We start from the raw sequence: 21221 nt of genomic DNA on the forward strand, positions 1-21221 counted from the left end.
AGTGAAGTTTTCAAACACTTAGAACTTTGAAAAACTTTGAAAACAAAGCATTCCAAAAAGCCTGCTCTTCTAAGGGTTAAGATGCACCCTTATTCACAGTGGCATATATGGACTCAGGTTATGTTGGAGGATCTCCTGCTAGTCCCAACATGTCATAGACTGTGTTCACCTCCAGGTGGCACTCTGGGTTTGCAGTGGTGACTGTGTCATACATAGTTTCTACTGTGCTTATATTACTGTGCACCACACCCAGACCCTACAGACAGACAGATACAAGGACAGAACAGTTATCAATATCATTATAATTATTTGGGGCTTGAAGTGTATATATATAAGTATATATTCTACTATGTTTTCATGGTGGATATTTGTGCTTGCCTCGCTTAATTGCTGCTTGCAACTATATTTTGTGATTGAAGTGTATTTAGAATTGGGTATGCGCACCAACTATATCTATTCATAACTACAAGTCAGGAGAGTGCGATGGTCCATTTTTAATAAATTACTGGTCATGCAGTGTTACAAAATCAAATGAATAATAAATTATTGTACATAGTAGTTGTATACGAAGCACTTGTTTTACATTGGACATTTTCATAATGCGTTCATTGATAAGCAGATTGAAGTTGATAAGTAGAAATGTAAAATATCTTGAATGGTTTCATAGTCCATTTAAGCTCACTGTGTTTTTTAAGCATGGAGTTTGCATATGAAGCCTTTAATGGTCATTCTCAGCTCTGTGATACTGTGATGACATCTTTGCACAGACACTGAAATGTGAACAGGAGCAGTTCATCAGCCACAGTGCAGCCGCTGCAGCCTGTGACTGAAATACACTTCCTGTTTGAAGCTTGTGGGCTAAAAAAATAGCCTCCCATTTTAACACCCCTCACCACACACACACACACACAGAGACACCCACACATTACAATCTAACTCTGCTACAGAGGAAGTTCCACAGATCACTAGCTCTCTCTCTCTCAGACTGAAAATGCTCGTCCTGTTGGTGTCCACACTGCCCTTCTCAGGTACAATGCACTTCAAACACATCTATTTGAAATATGTGTTCATATAATTGGTCACTCGCCTCTTATTTTGTGTGGTTAAAACCTCTTCATCACCTGCAAAGCAACATTTGCTTCCATCCTTTTCAATGGGCGGCAGTGTATTATAATGGGTAGGGAACTGGTCTTGTAACTGAGAGGTCACAGGTTTGATCTGCGGGTAGGACATTGTCGTTGTACCCTTGAACAAGGTACTTAACCTGCATTACTTCAGTATATATCCAGCTGTATAAATGGATGCAAATTAAAGTGCAATGCCAAATGTTGTGTAAGTCGCTCTGGATAAGAGTGTCTGCTAAAAATGCCTGTAATGTAATTTCCATTTACAGGCACTTTTACTAGGTATACTTTTATACTTTGTAAACATACATGAGCATTTTTTCTTTTTCTGATCGCTCATCCCAGTGAACGACGTTTGCCTCCAGAAGAAGTTGTTGGTGTTGAGCTTGATGCTCTTGTTAAAGTTACGGGACATTCTGAAATTTGGTCAGCTCCAGGAGCTCAACAGGCTGCTCCAGTACTTACTCAGTGTTTTTGCATCCCGTGACCAGAGTCAGCTGCTGGGATGAACGGTCTCTTTGGCCATTTTGGGCCACAACCACAGATGGGCCGCACAACTTAGTTTTCAAATGTTATTTTATTGAAAGGCATTTAAATTGTGCAGTATTCAGAGGGCATGGATAGCTGTTTCAATGCTATTGCTCATGCTCTGATTCCCTGGCCTGTGACCACAATGACAAATCTCCCGCCCACCCCTCACCCCTTGTGTCCTGACATCATGTCATGACAGCACTGCCCTGCATTTATAGATGGAAAGTTTGCCAGGTTCATTTCCCCAAAAGGGGAAATACAAACCGAGAATTTTAACTTTTAATAGGGCCATGCAGGGCAAGTCTCAAAAAGTCAAAACAAAGTTCTTAAACGCAAAACAAAGAAAATCCAGAAATCCAAAACAATGCAAAACCAGAACATGGGCAGGATAGAAAACACTCAGGACAAAACACAAGAGTCACAAGTACACGACGGCGCGCATACCGAAACACAATCAGAAAAGCACACACAAGGATCCAGCACCTGAGTCAGGGAAGAAAGACCTTAAATAGACAAGACACTGATGAGACACAGGAGGGCACAATGCACAATCAGGCCACAGAGAGGGAAGGGAAAACAAGACAACCAAAAAACAATAATTGAATAAATGAAAACAATAATACAATTAAACGGGGCAAATGAACAGAACTGAAAACTGAAGTGCCGCCATATTGCGCCCCAAAAGGGGAAATGCAGACAAACCACAGAACCCTGACAAGTTCCTGAATTTTGTGTAGATAAATTTTGCTGATTGTAGTGACACGAATGAGCTGCAATTTTTTTGGGTGCACTTAAATTATGTGCTGGTGCAAATGAAAAAGTTAGGCGCACCAGTGCCACCAATGTAAAAAGTTAGTCTGGAGCCCTGTAGGCTGGTGCATAGCTAGTGGTTAGCAAGTTAGCTTGTCAGTTGGGTAGCTAATGGGAAGAGGGGGATTGGGAGCTTGTACACATTTTATGTTCATGATAACCTTATCAAGAGATGTCTGACCATCTAATTCTTTGCACTCCCTAACTTAGTTGTTGCTCAGTTGATGAGAGCCACTTAAAACGAATAGTGGCTAGCTTCCCTTGAACAACATTAGTCTAGTAGTTATGCTCTGTTATGCTGTATCACCATGTCAACTGTGATAATGGCATTTCTGCGATTCTGCTGAAGTTACTCACTTGAGTGGTTTTTTACGAGATACCTTTTTTTACTCTTACTGAAGTAGTTATTTTTATGAGTACTTTTACTTCAACCTGAGTCAATGGCCTCTATTTTCGTACCGGCGCAAGTCTGGTCCAAGCGGACACGCCGGTTTATTTGCAATTTGGCAGGGCGCAACGTGATTCTTTCCATGCTTGCGCCCATTTGCTAATTTCGTGGCTCGACATGAACCCGTCTGCGCCGAGACGGGTGGGATGGCGTAGCTGGGGGTGTGTCGATACGGATACGCCAGCGCAGTACAATTTTGGTGTCTGTTTTGGTGTAAAATCACGCCTGCGTCTCCGTCCGCTCTAACTACGTCTAAGCGCAGCGCTGGTGATCTTCAGCTATTTTCGTGACTTTAGTGGGCGGGGGCACACGTGAACGTAGACCTATCCAAAAATCCCACAGACAGGTTTGGTGGATGTCTTACATATTTCATCCCGCTTACATAAATAATTAAAACAAGACTACTGAATGCAACCTTCTGAATCAGTTAATCATGAAAACATAAGCTTGACTCTTGTCTATTGAATTTGATGTGAATCAAAGGCAGAGGAAGGAAGAGGAGGAGGCATTTATAATACTCGTTACCTCTTCCCAAGCCAGTTTAACATCATCAACCCGTGGAGGCCGACTTGCAGTACCATATATTCGGTCATTGTGAGTCTGAACCTCCCGGACAAGTATGTCAGTTTCTTCCTGCGTAAAGTTTGCCTGGCGGAGCCGGTCTGGAGCATCTTCAGCCATTACAGAATTGACAATACGCTGCGCCTGTGCACCACAAAGGGGATGAGAGGAGCTGATTTGATTGGCCATGATTGAAGGCAGCCAGGACATACCTGCTAATAATGTATTCCTCCCACTCCAACCCTGCCCCACACTGCGCCATGGATGCGCTTGCGCCTCTGGTCACCAAATTACCAAAAAAGAGTTGGCCACACCCATGTGCGCAAGTGCTCTGAACTTAGACCTGCGTTTGTTATTTCTAGTGATTTCTTCATTTCAAGTCCAAGAAGAAAGGTTGAACAGTAAAGTGAAATCTGTCTGGCATTTTGGGGATATTGTCAGGATCCGGGGTAGGACTCAAAAGCAGACAAAATCCAGTAAAAACCTTGGTGATTTATTATCACAAACAGGGTAACAGGAACAGCAACAGTCTCGTAATCACTATACAGGCACAGGTCGAAAATCCACAAATCCAAAATCCAATCAGGCAAAGGTACAGAACAGGAGCAGAGATCAGGTCGAGGGCACAGGCAAGAGTCGAAAACCAGAAGCTAAAGCAACAGAGCAGGCAGGCTAAATTCGTAGTCGGATGAACAGGCAAAAATTCGAAAACCAGGAAATACAGAGACACAGAATAGAAGGCTCGAACGGCAACTGAGAAAAACAGAGGCACGATCTGGCACAGGCTAATGGGGCTAACAGAAATATATAGCAACGGAAACTGAACAGAGTGGAAGATGAGTTGCAGGTGGAGACGGCGGCCAAGGCTTGATTGCATAATGTGGTGAGGCTTGATGGAATAATGAGGCAGACAGGCAGGACTGGGGGCGGAGCGTGGGCGGGAACCAGGGACCTGAAAACCAAGGCACACCCCATGCGCTCACACACACACACACAAAAAGCATACATACAAAAAATAAAAAATAAACAGATAAAACATAAATAAAATAAATAAAGAGAAACAGGAACAGAACGGAAACTCAGGCAGACCTCCTGACAGATATACTGTGTGAAAATGGTGTGAGTGTACTCGTGTGCACGCGTGGATATGTGTGCAAGTGTGTTTATGCCTGGGTAAAATATGTACATACACAGTACAGGCATATGCATATACAGTAGCATTCTACTTCCTGTTCTTCCTTCCTGTATGGTTCAAACCCTCACCAGAGCCTTGTGTACATTATAAAAATCGGAATGTTCTGCCATTTTAAACAAATTCAGAATACCCAATGTTACTAATGTACTAATGTATTTTTGTATTTGTATTTGTATGTATTTTTAAAATAAAAAATAGATGTATTTTATCTTGATACATTTTCTGGCTCCAGTATTTTGTATTTTAGTTTGATACATTTATTTGAGGGGTATTTTGTATTTTGTAACAAGATACATTTTGATGCCCATCTCTGGGTGTAGAACAGATCAGCACTAATGCATTTAAATAATGGTGTCATTCTGTAGATAAATGTGATCTCCTAGGTCATCATGAGATTATGTTGTATGATGTGATTTCTGAGATCATTACACAATAAAATTTGGCATGTATGGGATTATTATGATATTACATGATAAAAGTTATGAGATTATTATGAGACTATAGGGTGTAATGTGTCACATCTTTGGCCCAGTGGATTGGTTGTTGTTTTGCAGAGGCCCCGCCCACACCCCAGGTGGGAGTGGCGTTACTCTCCTCTGCTGGAGGGTTCTGTAACGTGTCAGTGAACTGCTCTGCTAAAGACACCTGGGCCAGCTACACCTGTGACCATGACGACTGCACACAGGTAGCAAATACAACCTCGCCGACAGGAGTCAACATCATCGTCATGGCAACCAATGGGATGATCCACTGCAGCAGCAGTAACCGGGTTGACACAAAGACGCGCTCAGAATCCACAAAGACCATCTGTAAGTCTATCTGTCTGTGGATAAAACCTGCAAGTCTGTTTGTGGGTAATGTCTAGAATAGTATGTGGATAAAGTCTGAAAGTTTGTAGGTATCGTGTCTATATTTCAGTCAGACATGTTTATATATTTGTCTGGCATCTGTGATTCTGTCAGTTGTTTATATACATTTAAGGCTACAGGCAGTAGTGTTCACCATGAGATATTGTTGTGGTGCTTATTCCTTGTAACTGTTCCTGTTTGTGTGTGAGTGTGCATGTGTGTACTTGTGTGTTTATGTGTAACAGTAACTGTCTCTGTGGGGTCCTGTGTCATTTTGTGCAGGTTAAATTCGTCCTTTAACACCATCTCCTCTCGCTCTGTGTGTATATGTGAATATGTGTGTGTGTGTGTGTGTGTGTGTGTGTGTGTGCGTGCACGTGTGTGCATGTGCGTGTGTGAGTGCTTATTTGTTCATTTGCATATGTGTTTGTGTGTAACAGTAGCTGTCTCTGTGGGGTCCTGTGTAATGTTCTGTGTAATGTTGTTTATTTCCTGTAGGTCCAGTTCCTCCAGTAACACCATCTCCTGGCCTCTCGCTGTGTGCATTAAAGTCAGTGCTGTTCTCCCTGGGTCTGGTTGCCATGGTTTCAGCTGTCATTGCAGTTAATGCCAGAGAGGTGCTGCAGGTCAGTCATGGTCATTCCTGTGTTTACATCTCTCATGAGCAGTGAGCTTGAATCTGACACACTCAGTGACCTCTTTAAAAAGCATCCATACACACTCACACACTCTACCTCATACTCACACACACTCCCACACACTCACACCCTCCACCACACACTCACACACTCCACCTCACACTCACACACTCTACCCCTCACTCACACACTCCATCACACACTCTACCACACACTCACTCACTCTACCTCAAACTCACACACTCCACCACACACTCACACACTCTACTTCACACTCACACACTCTACCACACACTCACACACACGACCACACACTCACACACTCACACACTCTACCCCATACTCACACACACTACCACACACTCACACCCTCCACCACACACTCACACACTCTAGCCCTCACTCACACACTCCATCACACACTCTACCACACACTCACTCACTCTACCCCATACTCACACACTTTACTTCACACTCACACACTCCACCACACATTCACACGCACTACCACACACTCACACTGTACCCCATACTCACACACACTACCACACACTCACACCCTCCACCACACACTCACACACTGTACCCCATACTCACACACACTACCACACACTCACACACTGTACCCCATATTCACACACTCTACCACACACTCACACACTCCACCTTACACTCACACCGTCCACCACACACTCACACACTGTACCACACACTCACACACACTACCACACACTCACACCCTCCACCACACACTCTTCCGCTCATTTACACATTTTACCCCTCAATCACACACTCTAATGCACGCTGTACTGTTTCGTGTGAATTTTCGATTCAGTTCTGGAGTTTAATTTATTTATTTATGTTGTTTTTTTCAGAGATCAGTGAGGACTGAGAGAGAAGAATAAATTTGTGAGGGGAGGAGAGAATTAATATCTGAAATAACCGTGTGTGTGTCTGTTTGTGCGTGTGTTTGTGCGTGTGTATGTGAATGTGTATGTAAGTGTGTGTGCGTGTGCGTGTGTGTGTGCGTGCATGTGTGTGCGTGTGTGTGTGCGTGCGTGCGTGCGCGTGTGTGTTTGTATCAAAAACTGCAGATGAACTAGTTTGTCCCAGCTTTGCTGTGATTAATTGCAATAATTTTTAGCTGCCATGTGAACTGTATTTTTTATGTTTTTTGTTTCAAGCTTTTATGTTTTTTATATCTGTGAGCTTAATTTGTGTTTTTGGATTTTAATGTGTTTTTGGATTATTAGCCTTTCATCCACTTGAGCCAAAGATGATTTTCCATCTGATGAAAAATAAAGTTTTCTGAATCGAAAGTAGTCATACTTTTGCTCAAATGAATCCTTCATGAGCATTCAATTAAAGAAAAACATGAAATTGTATTTTAATGGTAAAAAGAAAAAACACAAAGCAAATATAATTCAAATGAAATGACATTAAGTTTAGGTTCAACATCATGCAATAAATATTGATTAAATACTAAATAAGTTTTAGTGCACTAAACCAGACTGCAGTTTTTGTGATTAACCCCTATATTCAATCAAACACAGGTACCCATTTTAAGGGCATATGCAATTAAGTAAAAGCAGACTTAAATTGTTTTGTATTCACTCAACGAAGCCTTTAAGTTCTTTAAGACTGAAAGATCCATGAAACAGGAAGAGGTGTGGCCTGAATGTTTCCTGATGACCCAGGCTAGTAGCAGAAGCTTTTTTTAAGTGATCAAGTGATTGTGTAGTTTGAAAAAAAAAAAAACCTTTTTGCTTCTCTCCAACCATAAAATACTCAGTTTTAATACAGATAATTAACATTTGAGGGTGAAAGAAATTGAATAATGCAAAATTAGGAATTTTTGACTTTCACATTAGGGGCATATGGCATGTAGTTAATAATTTTTATGAAATAATGAAGAGGAAATAAATTTTAAAAAACTTTGGTGAGTCACATACTTTGTACAGATTAAAACAGACTTTTTTCAACTTTTAACAGTAAAATTAAAATCAGGGTTCCCCGCCTTCCTCGAAAAGAGCCCCTCATTGGCTTAAAAACCACGCGGAGAAAGAGACACGGCACCCCAGTCTGCTACCGCAAACCTCCACCACATGGTCTGTGATCACAATTTAAGGTGTAAGATTGCAAATATGTGACTAGAATGTTCGTAACCGACCATTCTAATGTCGATGTAACAATCGCTGCCTTTAAGTGAGAACAGTGGAGTTTTCGAACACTTAGTACTTTGAAAAACTTTGAAAACAAAGCATTCCAAAAAGCCTACTCTTCTAAGGGTTAAGATGCACCCTTATTCACAGTGGCATATATGGACTCAGGTTATGTTGGAGGATCTCCTGCTAGTCCCAACATGTCATAGACTGTGTTCACCTCCAGGTGGCACTCTGGGTTTGCAGTGGTGACTGTGGTGACCACACCCAGACCCTATAGACAGACAGATACAGGGACAGAACAGTTATCAATATCATTATAATCATTTGGGGCTTGAAGTGTATATATATAAGTATATATTCTACTGTGTTTTCATGGTGGATATTTGTGCTTGCCTCGCTTAATTGCTGCTTGCAGCTATATTTTGTGATTGAAGTGTATTGAGAATTGGGTATGCGCACCAACTATCTATTCATAACTACAAGTCAGGAGAGTGCGATGGTCCATTTTTAATAAATTACTGGTCATGCAGTGTCACAAAATCAAATGTATAATAAATGATTGTACATAGTAGTTGTATACGAAGCACTTGTTTTACATTGGACATTTTCATAATGCATTCATTGATAAGCAGATTGAAGTTGATAAGTAGAAATGTAAAATATCTTGAATGGTTTCATAGTCCATTTAAGCTCACTGTCTTTTCTAAGTGTGAAGTTTGCATATGAAGCCTTTAATGGTCATTCTCAGCTCTGTGATACTGTGATGACATCTTTGCACAGACATTGAAATGTGAACAGGAGCAGTTCATCAGCCACAGTGCAGCCACTGCAGCCTGTAACTGAAACACACTTCCTGTTTGAAGCTTGTGGGCTAAAAAAAAAGGAGGCAAATATTCCAACCACCAGCATAGCCTCCCATTTTAAAATCACTCACCACACACATGCAAGCACACACATACTCACACACACACACATTACACACATTCTAGCTCTGCTACTGAGGAAGTTCCACAGATCACTAGCTCTCTCTCTCTCAGACTGAAAATGATCATCCTGTTGGTGTCCACACTGCTCTTCTCAGGTACAGTGCACTTCAAACACATCTATTTGAAACATGTGTGTATATAATAGGCCACTTGCCTCTAATTTTGTGTGGATCAAACCTCTTTGTCATCTTTTTCACCTGCAAAGCAACATTTGCTTCTATCCTTTTGATTTCCGACCTATTCGGTAGGCATTTTATACTTTGTAAACATACATGAGCATATCTTTTTTTCTGATCTCTCATGCCAGTGAACTATGTTTGCCTCCCGAAGGAATTGTTGGTGCTGAGCTTGATGCTCTTGTTGAAGTTATGGGACATTCTGAAATTCGGTCAGCTCCAGGAGCTCAACAGGCTGCTCCAGTACTTACTCAGTGTTTTTGCATCCCGTGACCAGAGTCAACTGCTGGCATAAACGGTTTATGCGGCCATTTTGGGCCACAACTGGGGATGGGCCACACAACACAGGTTTCAAATATTTTTATTTTATTTCATTGAAAGTCGTTTAAATTGTGCAGTATTCAGAGGGCACGGATAGTAAAGTCAAGTCAAAGTTCATTTATATAGCACATTTGCAACAACCACAGTTGAACAAAGTGCTTGAACAGACTTAAAATAACAAAAACTAATATAAAAGTAATAAAAAATTAAAATAAACGGAAGCAATAAACATGGTAATAAAATAATTACATTGAAGGTATAAACAAGGTGACAAGCTTAACTCAAATTGAATGCCAACGAGAAGAGGTGGGTCTTCAGCCGCGACTTAAAAGACTCTAGGGTCTGAGCAGTTCTTATATGAAAAGGTAGGCTGTTCCAAAGATCAGGGGCAGCTACCGCAAAGGCTCGGTCACCTCTATTTTTGTGCCTGGATCTCGGAACATCCAAGAGCATCTGGTTGGCCGACCTTAGTGCTCTAACTGGAGTATGATGCTGCAAAAGTGCAAGGATAGCTGTTTTGATGCTATTGCTCTTGCGCTAATTCCCCGGTCTGTGAACACACTGACAAATCCCCATCCCCCCATACACCCCCCACCCCCCACCCCCCACCCATTGGTTCATGATGTCATGTCATGACAGCCCTGTATTTATAGATGGAAAGTTTGCCAAGTTCATTTTGAACAGCTGAGTTTGTTCTTGACTTGAATGCCATTTAACTTTGAATGCTGTTGAAAGATGTTGATGTGTAAAAGTACCCAGTAAGTGTACTGGACTCAATCAAAGAAAACCTTTTATAAATGTGCAATAATACCATGTAAAACTGCTTGTATTTGATGATATAATGTGTGCTATACAGTATATCTGCAGGACATATTTTGTTTTAAAGTTTTAAAATAAACATTTCTCTGTTTTTTCCAGTTTCCAGAGCTGAGGAGTCTCTGTCTTTGTTTGTGCGTAAGGGGGGCTCTGTTCGTCTGGATGTGCAGGGATATGAAGGACTCCGGTTTAACACCCTGTACTGGCATTTTAACTCCACAGCCATACTACAATACTTGATCAAGTTTAAAGATCTGACATTTTATAATAATTATAACATCAGCACCGAATTTGATCAAAATAACTTCACTCTGCTGCTGAAGAATGTGCAGGAGAGAGACAGTGGGATCTACACAGCAACGATAACTGTTAAAGGACAGCTGAAAGAAGTTACTTCCTACAGGCTTATAGTTCAAGGTAGAAATAACACACTGTTTTACAGTCTCTGTGTACAATACAATGCAAGGGTGCTAAAAAGATATGGGTGGAGAATACATAGATACTAATGAATTTAAATAATGCAGTCATTTTGTAGATAAATGTGATTTCTGAGATTATCATGAGATTATGTCATTTGATGATATTTCTCAGTTTATTATAAGATTATATGGTTTAATTTGAATATATGGGATTATTATTGCCAATTTAATGTATGAGATTATTATGAGACTATAGGGTGTAATGTGTCACATCTTTGGCCCAGTGGATTGGTTGTTGTTTTGCAGAGGCCCCGCCCACACCCGAGGTGGGAGTGGTGTCACTCTCCTCTGCTGGAGGGTTCTGTAAGGTGTCAGTGAACTGCTCTGCTAAAGACACCTGGGCCAGCTACACCTGTGACCACGCCCAATGCACGCAGGTAGCGAATACAGCCTCGCCAACAGGAGTCAACATCATCGTCACGGCAACCAACGGTACCATTCACTGCAGCAGCAGTAACCGGGTCGACATAAAGACGCGATCAGAATCCATAAAGGACTTCTGTAAGTCTGTCTGTCTGTGCATAAATCCTGAAGGTTTGTCTGTTGGAAATGTCTAGAAGAGTATGTGGATAAAGTCTGAAAGTCTGTGGGTATCGTGTCTATATTTCTTTCTGACATGTTCATATGTTCGTCACGCATCTGTGATTCTGTCAGTTGTTTATATACATTTAAGGCTGCAGGCAGTAGTGTTTGCCATGAGATATTGTTCTGGTGTTCATTCCTTGTAACTTTTCCTGCTAGTGAGCGTGTGTGTGTGTGTGTTGTTTGTGGTGAGTGTATATGAATGTATTTGTGTGTACAAGTGTTTGAGAGTGTATGAAATGAGTGTGTGCATGGGCATGTGACAGTATGTGTAGGTGTGTGTATGTTTGAATGTGTGTATGCACAAATACACGTGTGTGTGTGTGTGTGTGTGTGTGTTTTGGTGTATGTACGTGTGTTTGTGTGTAAGACTAGTCTCTGTGGGGCCCTGTGTGATGTTCTTTATTTCCTGTAGGTGCTCCAGTAACACCATCTCCTGGCCTCTCACCGTGTGTGCTAATGTCAGTGCTGTTCTCCCTGGGTCTGGTTGCCATGGTTTCGGCTGTCATCGCAGTTAATGCCAGAGAGAGGTGCTGCAGGTCAGTCATGGTCATTCCTGTGTTTACATCTCTCATCAGCAGTGAGCTTGAATCTGACACACTCAGTGACCTCTTTAAAAAGCATCCAGACAAACTCACATACTCTACCCCTCACTCACACTCTACGCTTCACACACTCTACCACACACGCACATGCTCTACCGCACACTCACACACTTTACCACTCTGTCACACACTACCTCACACTCACTCTACTTGACACTCACACACTCACACACACTTAAACATACTCACTCACTCTACCACACACTCACAACCACTTACATATACTCATAAACTCACACACTCTACCCCTCGCCCACACACTCTACCACACACTCTACCCCTCACTCACACAGTCTACCACACACTCACACCCTCCACCACACACTCACACACTCTACCCCTCACTCACACACTCTACCACACACTCTACCCCTCACTCACACACTCTACCACACACTCACACCCTCCACACACTCTAATAAACGCTGTATTGTTTCATGTGGATTTTGGATGTTGTAATGAAGTTAAAATTATTTATTTTTGTTGTTTTTTTTCAGAGATCAATCAGGACTGAGAGAGAAGGATAAATCAGTCAGAGGGGAGGAGAGAATTAATATCTGAAATAACTGTGTGTGTGCATGTGTGTGTGTGTGTGTGTGCATGTGTATGTGTATGTAAGTATGCGTGCATGCGTGCGTGCGTGTGTGTTTGTATCAAAAAACTACAAGCTCATGAATGTATATAAAACAAGCAATCCTAGCAACGCAGTGCAGTACATATTTAAAATATTTCACCAGCACCACCCCAACCTTTGGGAGGGAAAACACAAGCACACAGTCATATTGGGGGTGACTGATAATTAACTAGTTTGTTCAAGCTTTGCTGTGATTTATTGCAATGCTTTTTTAGCTACTATGAGATCTTAATTGTATTTTTTAAGTTTTTTGTTTCAAACTTTTATGTTTTTTATATTTGTGAGCTAAATTCTTCATGTGCTTTTGGATTTTTATGTGTTTTTGGATTATGAGCTTTTCATCCACTCCAGCCTAAGATGATTTTCCATCTGATGAAAAATAAAGTTTTCTCAATCGAAAGTAGTCATACTTTTGCTCAAATGAATCCTTAATGAGCATTCAATTAAAGAAAAACATGAAATTATATTTTAATGGTAAAAAAAAAACACAAAGCAATTATAATTCAAATGAAATGACATTAAATTTAGGTTCAACATCATGCAATAAATATTGATTAAATACTGAAGAAGTTTTAGGGCACGTGTAGTTCCATTAAACCAGACTGCAGTATTTGTGATTAACCCCTATATTCAATCAAACACAGGTACCCTTTTTAAGGGCATATGCAATTCAGTCAAAGCAGACTTAAATTGTTTTGTATTCACTCAACGAAGCCTTTAAGTTCTTTAAGACTGAAAAATCCATGAAACAGGAAGAGGTGTGGCCTGAATGTTTCCTGATGACCCAGGCTAGTAGCAGAAGCTTTTTTTAAATGATCAAGTGATTGTGTAGTTTGAAAAAAAAAAACCTGTAAACCATAAAATCCTCAGTTTAAATACAGTTAATTAACATTTGAGGGTGAAAGAAATTGAATAATGCAATAATTAGGAATTTTTGACTTTCACATTAGGGGCATATGGCATGTAGTGAATAATGAAGAGGAAATAAATATCAAAAAACTTTGGTGAGTCACATAATTTGTACAGATTAAAACAGACTTTTTTCAACTTTTAACAGTAAAATTAAAATCAGGGCCGCCCGTCCTGTAGGCGAGATACACACTGGGCGTTGGGCCCCGCCTTCCTCGAAAAGAGCCCCTCATTGGCTTAAAAACCACGCGGAGAAAGAGACACGGCACCCCAGTCTGCTACCGCAAATTTCCACCACATGGTCTGTGATCACAATTTAAGGTGTGAGATTGCAAATATGTGACTAGAATGTTCGTAACCGACCATTCTAATGCCGATGTAACAATCTCTGTCTTTAAGTGGAAACAGTGGAGTTTTCGAACACTTAGAACTTTGAAAAACTTTGAAAACAAAGCATTCCAAAAAGCCTGCTCTTCTAAGGGTTAAGATGCACCCTTATTCACGGTGGCATATATGGACTCAGGTTATGTTGGAGGATCTCCTGCTAGTCCCAACATGTCATAGACTGTGTTCACCTCCAGGTGGCACTCTGGGTTTGCAGTGGTGACTGCGTCATGCATGGTTTCTACTGTGCTTATATTACTGTGCACCACACCCAGACCCTACAGACAGACAGATACAGGGACAGAACAGTTATCAATATCATTATAATCATTTGGGGCTTGAAGTGTATATATATATAAGTATATATTCTACTATGTTTTCATGGTGGATATTTGTGCTTGCCTCGCTTAATTGCTGCTTGCAGCTATATTTTGTGATTGAAGTGTATTGAGAATTGGGTATGCGCACCAACTATCTATTCATAACTACAAGTCAGGAGAGTGCGATGGTCCATTTTTAATAAATTACTGGTCATGCAGTGTCACAAAATCAAATGTATAATACATGATTGTACATAGTAGTTGTATACGAAGCACTTGTTTTACATTGGACATTTTCATAATACATTCATTGATAAGCAGATTGAAGTTGATAAGTAGAAATGTAAAATATCTTGGATGGTTTCATAGTACATTTAAGCTCACTGTCTTTTCTAAGTGTGAAGTTTGCATATGAAGTCTTTAATGGTCATTCTCAGGTCTGTGATACCGTGATGACATCTTTGCACAGACACTGAAATGTGAACAGGAGCAGTTCATCAGCCACAGTGCAGCCACTGCAGCCTGTAACTGAAACACACTACCTGTTTGAAGCTTGTGGGCTAAAACAAAAAAAAAATATTTCAAACTACAGCATAGCCTCCCATTTTAAAATCACTCACCACACACACACAAACACACACATACTGACACACACACATATCATTCTAACTGCTACTGAGGAAGTTCCACAGATCACTAGCTGTCTCTCTCTCTCAGACTGAAAATGCTTGTCCTGTTGGTGTCCACACTGCTTTTCTCAGGTACAGTGCACTTCAAACACATCTATTTGAAATATGTGTGTAAATAATAGGCCACTTGCCTCTTATTTTGTGTGGTTCAAACCTCTTTGTCATCTTTTTCACCTGCAAAGCAACATTTGCTTACATCCTTTTGTTTTCAGTCTATAGGCACTTTTACTAGGTAGGCATTTTATACTTTGTAAACGTACATGAGCAGGAATTGTTGGTGCTGGGCTTAATCCTCTTGTTGAAGTTGTGGGACATTCTGAAATTCGGTCAGCTCCAGGAGCTCAACAGGCTGCTCCAGTACTTACTCAGTGTTTTTGCATCCCATGACCAGAGTCAACTGCTTGCATAAACGGTTTATGCTGCCATTTTGGGCCACATCTGGGGATGGGAAACACAACACAGGATTCAAACGTTTTTATTTTATTTTATTGAAAGTCGTTTAAATTGTGCAGTATTCAGAGGGCACGGATAGTCAAGTCAAGTCAAGTCGAAGTTTATTTATATAGTACATTTGCAACAACCACAGTTGAACAAAGTGCTTGAACAGACTTAAAAAAACAAAAACGAATATAAAAGTAATAAAAAAATTAGAATAAAAGGAAACAATAAACATGGTAATAAAAGAATTACACTGAAGATAAAAACAACGTGACAAGCTCAACTGAAATTGAATGCCAACGAGAAGAGGTGGGTCTTCAGCAGGGACTTAAAAGACTCTAGGGTCTGAGCAGTTCTTATATGAAAAGGTAGGCCGTTCCAGAGATTAGGGGCAGCTAGTGCAAAGGCTCGGTCACCTCTATTTTTGTGCCTGGATCTCGGAACATCCAAGAGTATCTGGTTGGCCGACCGTAGTGCTCTAACTGGAGTATGATGCCGCAAAAGTTCAAGGATAGCTGTTTTGATGCTATTGCTCTTGCGCCAATTCCCCGGTCTGTGAACACACTGACAAATCCCCATCCCCCCCAATCCCCCCACCCCCACCCCTTGGTTCATGATGTCATGTCATGACAGCCCTGCATTTATAGATGGAAAGTTTGCCAAGTTAATTTTGTACAGCTGAGTTTGTTTTTAACTTGAATGCCGTTTAACTTTGAATGCTGTTGAAAGATGTTGATGTGTAAAAGTACCCAGTAAGTGTACTGGATTTAATCACAGAAAACCTTTTATAAAAGTGCAATGATACCGTGTAAGACTGTTTGTATTTGATGATATAATGTATGCTATACAGTATATCTGCAGGACATATTTTGTATTAAAGTTTTAAAATGAAAATTTCTCTGTTATTTCCAGTTTCCAGAGCTGAGAAGTCTCTGTTTGTGCCTAACGGAAGCTCTGTTCGTCTGGGTGTGCAGGAATATGCAGATCTCCAGTTTCTCTCCCTTTCCTGGCGTTTCAATATCTCCACAGCCATACTAGAATACACTTATGAAGTTAAATATCTGAAATTATTTAAATCTTATGAAAACAGGGCAGAATTTGAAAAGAACTTCACTCTGCTGCTGAAGAACGTGCAGGAGAGAGACAGTGGGATCTACACAGCAAAGATAACTGATATTGAAGGAAAGGACAGACTTGTTGCTTCCTACAGGCTCACAGTTCAAGGTAGAAATAACACACTGTTTTACAGTTTCTGTGTACAATACAATAATAAGGGTCCAGAAAAGATATGGGTGGAGAATACATCAATACTAATTAATTTAAATAATGCTGTCATTATGCAGATAAATGTGATTTCTGACATTATCATGAGATTGTCATTTGATGATATTTCTCAGATTATTATAAGATTATATGGTTAAATTTGAATATATGGGATTATTATTGTCAATTTAATGTATGAGATTATTATGAGACTATATGGTGCAATGTGTCACATCTTTGGCCCATTGGATTGGTTGTTGTTTCGCAGTGGCCCCGCCCACACCCGAGGTGGGAGTGGGGTTATTCTCCTCTGCTGGAGGGTTATGTATGGTGTCAGTGAACTGTTCTGCTAAAGACACCTGGGCCAGCTACATCTGTGACCATGCCCACTGCACACAGGTAGCAAATACAACCTCGCTGACAGGAGTCAACATCATCGTCACGGCAACTAATGGGACCATCCACTGCAGCAGCAGTAACCGGGTCGACATAAAGACGCGATCAGAATCCATAAAGCACGTCTGTAAGTCTGTCTGTCTGTCTGTGGATAAAACCTGCAAGTCTGTTTATGGGTAATGTCTAGAAGAGTATGTGGATAAAGTCTGAAAGTCTGTGGGTATCGTGTCTATATTTTTGTCTGACATGTTCATATGTTTGTCAGGCATCTGTGATTCTGTCAGTTGTTTATATACATTTAAGGCTGCAGGCAGTAGTGTTCGCCATAAGATATTGTTGTGGTGTTCATTCCTTGTAACTTTTCCTGCTTGTGAGCGTGTGTGTGTGTGTGTTGTTTGTGGTGAGTGTATATGAATGTATTTGTGTGTACAAGTGTTTGAGAGTGTATGAAATGAGTGTGTGCATGAGCATGTGACAGTGTGCGTAGGTGTGTGTGTTTGAATGTGTGTATGCACAAATACACGTGTGTGTGTGTGTGTGTGTGTGTTTTGGTGTATGCACGTGTGTTTGTGTGTAAGACTAGTTGTCTCTGTGGGGTCCTGTGTCATTTTGTGCAGGTTAAATTCGTCCTTTAACACCATCTCCTCTCGCTCTGTGTGTTTATGTGAATATATGTGCATGTGCGTGAGTGCTTATTTGTTCGTTTGCGTATGTGTTTGTGTGTAACAGTAGCTGTCTCAGTGGGGTCCTGTGTAATGTTCTGTGTGATGTTCTTTATTTCCTGTAGGTGCTCCAGTAACACCATCTCCTGGCCTCTCACCGTGTGCGCTAAAGTCAGTGCTGTTCTCCCTGGGTCTGGTTGCCATGGTTTCGGCTGTCATCGCAGTTACTGCCAGAGAGAGGTGCTGCAGGTCAGTCATGGTCATTCCTGTGTTTACACCCCTCATGAGCAGTGAGCTTGAATCTGACACACTCAGTGACCTCTTTAAAAAGCATCCAAACATACTCACACACTCTACCCCATACTCACACACACTACCACACACTCACACCCTCCACCACACACTCTCACACTCCACCTCACACTCACACACTCTACCGCACACTCACACACTCCACCACACACTCACACATTCTACCGCACACTCACACCCTCCACCACACACTCACACACTCTACCCCTCACTCACACACTCTACCACACACTCACACCCTCCACACACTGTAATAAACGCTGTATTGTTTCATGTGGATTTTGGATGTTGTAATGAAGTTAAAATTATTTATTTTTGTTGTTTTTTTTCAGAGATCAATCAGGACTGAGAGAGAAGGATAAATCAGTCAGAGGGGAGGAGAGAATTAATATCTGAAATAACTGTGTGTGTGCATGTGTGTGTGTGTGTGTGTGTGTGTGTGCATGTGTATGTGTATGTAAGTGTGCGTGCGTGCGTGCATGTGTGTGTGTGTGCGTGTGTGTATGTGTGCATGCGTGTGTGCGTGTAAGTTTGTATCAAAAAACTACAAGCTCATGAATGCATATAAAACAAGCAATCCTAGCAACGCAGTACAGTACATATTTAAAATATTTCACCAGCACCACCCCAACCTTTGGGAGGGAAAACACAAGCACACAGTCATATTGGGGCTGAACTGATAATGGACTAGTTTGTTCAAGCTTTGCTGTGATTTATTGCAATGCTTTTTTAGCTACTATGAGATCTTAACTGTATTTTTAAAGTTTTTTGTTTCAAATGTTTATGTTTTTTATAATTGTAAGCTAAATTCTTCATGTGCTTTTGGATTTTTATGTGTTTTTGGATTATGAGCTTTTCATCCACTCCAGCCAAAGATGATTTTCCATCTGATGAAAAATAAAGTTTTCTGAATCGAAAGTAGTCATACTTTTGCTCAAATGAATCCTTAATGAGCATTCAATTAAAGAAAAACATGAAATTATATTTTAATGGTAAAAAAAAAAAACACACAAAGCAAATATAATTCAAATAAAATGACATTAAGTTTAGGTTCAACATCATGCAATAAATATTGATTAAATACTGAATAAGTTTTAGGGCAGTGTAGTTCCACTAAACCAGACTGCAGTTTTTGTGATTAACCCCTATATTCTATCAAACACAGGTACCCATTGTATGGGCATATGCAATTCAGTAAAAGCAGAATTAAATGGTTTTGTATTCACTCAACGAAGCCTTTAAGTTCTTTAAGACTGAAAAATCCATGAAACAGGAACAGGTGTGGCCTGAATGTTTCCTGATGACCCAGGCTAGCAGCAGAAGCTTTTTTTTAAATGATCAAGTGATTGTGTAGTTTGAAAAAAAACCTGTTTGCTTTTCTCCAACCATAAAATCCTCAGTTTTAATACAGTTCATTAATATTTCAGGATGAAAGAAACTGAATAATGCAATAATTAGGAATTTTTTACTTTCACATTAGGGGCATATGGCATGTAATAAATAATTTTTATGAAATAACGAAGAGGAAATAAATTTTAAAAAACTTTGGTGAGTCACATAATTTGTACAGATTAAAACAGACTTTTTTCAACTTTTAACAGTAAAATTAAAATCAGGGCCGCCCCGTCCTGTAGGCGAGATACGCACTGGGCGTTGGGCCCCGCCTTCCTCGAAAAGAGCCCCTCATTGGCTTAAAAACCACGCGGAGAAAGAGACACGGCACCCCAGTCTGCTACCGCAAATTTCCACCACATGGTCTGTGATCACAATTTAAGGTGTGAGATTGCAAATATGTGACTAGAATGTTCGTAACCGACCATTCTAATGCCGATGTAACAATCTCTGTCTTTAAGTGGAAACAGTGGAGTTTTCGAACACTTAGAACTTTGAAAAACTTTGAAAACAAAGCATTCCAAAAAGCCTGCTCTTCTAAGGGTTAAGATGCACCCTTATTCACGGTGGCATATATGGACTCAGGTTATGTTGGAGGATCTCCTGCTAGTCCCAACATGTCATAGACTGTGTTCACCTCCAGGTGGCACTCTGGGTTTGCAGTGGTGACTGCGTCATGCATGGTTTCTACTGTGCTTATATTACTGTGCACCACACCCAGACCCTACAGACAGACAGATACAGGGACAGAACAGTTATCAATATCATTATAATCATTTGGGGCTTGAAGTGTATATATATATAAGTATATATTCTACTGTGTTTTCATGGTGGATATTTGTGCTTGCCTCGCTTAATTGCTGCTTGCAGCTATATTTTGTGATTGAAGTGTATTGAGAATTGGGTATGCGCACCAACTATCTATTCATAACTACAAGTCAGGAGAGTGCGATGGTCCATTTTTAATAAATTACTGGTCATGCAGTGTCACAAAATCAAATGTATAATACATGATTGTACATAGTAGTTGTATACGAAGCACTTGTTTTACATTGGACATTTTCATAATACATTCATTGATAAGCAGATTGAAGTTGATAAGTAGAAATGTAAAATATCTTGGATGGTTTCATAGTACATTTAAGCTCACTGTCTTTTCTAAGTGTGAAGTTTGCATATGAAGTCTTTAATGGTCATTCTCAGGTCTGTGATACCGTGATGACATCTTTGCACAGACACTGAAATGTGAACAGGAGCAGTTCATCAGCCACAGTGCAGCCACTGCAGCCTGTAACTGAAACACACTACCTGTTTGAAGCTTGTGGGCTAAAACAAAAAAAAAATATTTCAAACTACAGCATAGCCTCCCATTTTAAAATCACTCACCACACACACACAAACACACACATACTGACACACACACATTACATTCTAACTGCTACTGCGGAAGTTCCACAGATCACTAGCTCTCTCTCTCTCAGACTGAAAATGCTTGTCCTGTTGGTGTCCACACTGCTCTTCTCAGGTACAGTGCACT

General features: G+C 40.6%; 1 protein-coding gene and 1 long non-coding RNA gene across 7 annotated transcripts in view; both read left to right on the forward strand.

Moving 5' to 3' along the window:
• The first annotated feature begins 9201 nt into the window (after positions 1 to 9201).
• The window catches only part of LOC118232807, a 60175-nt gene continuing 48155 nt past the window's right edge, over positions 9202 to 21221 (forward strand). For 3 of the 6 annotated variants that reach the window (XM_035427949.1, XM_035427950.1, XM_035427946.1), the window contains exon 1: positions 9202 to 9401. In XM_035427949.1, the coding sequence (XP_035283840.1) occupies positions 9365 to 9401 (37 nt within the window). In that variant the 5' untranslated portion in view covers positions 9202 to 9364. Of the gene's footprint in view, positions 9402 to 10721; positions 10920 to 15206; positions 15294 to 16571; positions 16884 to 17190; positions 17698 to 20330; positions 21210 to 21221 lie in introns of those variants that run through there. The other 3 variants (XM_035427951.1, XM_035427948.1, XM_035427947.1) reach the window with 3 other exon arrangements.
• On the forward strand, positions 11199 to 12806 carry LOC118232816. The gene is made up of 3 exons (XR_004766400.1): positions 11199 to 11599; positions 12096 to 12219; positions 12783 to 12806. It is a non-coding gene; the product is annotated as an uncharacterized LOC118232816 (long non-coding RNA).

Source organism: Anguilla anguilla, chromosome 8, assembly GCF_013347855.1.
Source record: "Anguilla anguilla isolate fAngAng1 chromosome 8, fAngAng1.pri, whole genome shotgun sequence".
Classification (NCBI taxonomy): domain Eukaryota; kingdom Metazoa; phylum Chordata; class Actinopteri; order Anguilliformes; family Anguillidae; genus Anguilla; species Anguilla anguilla.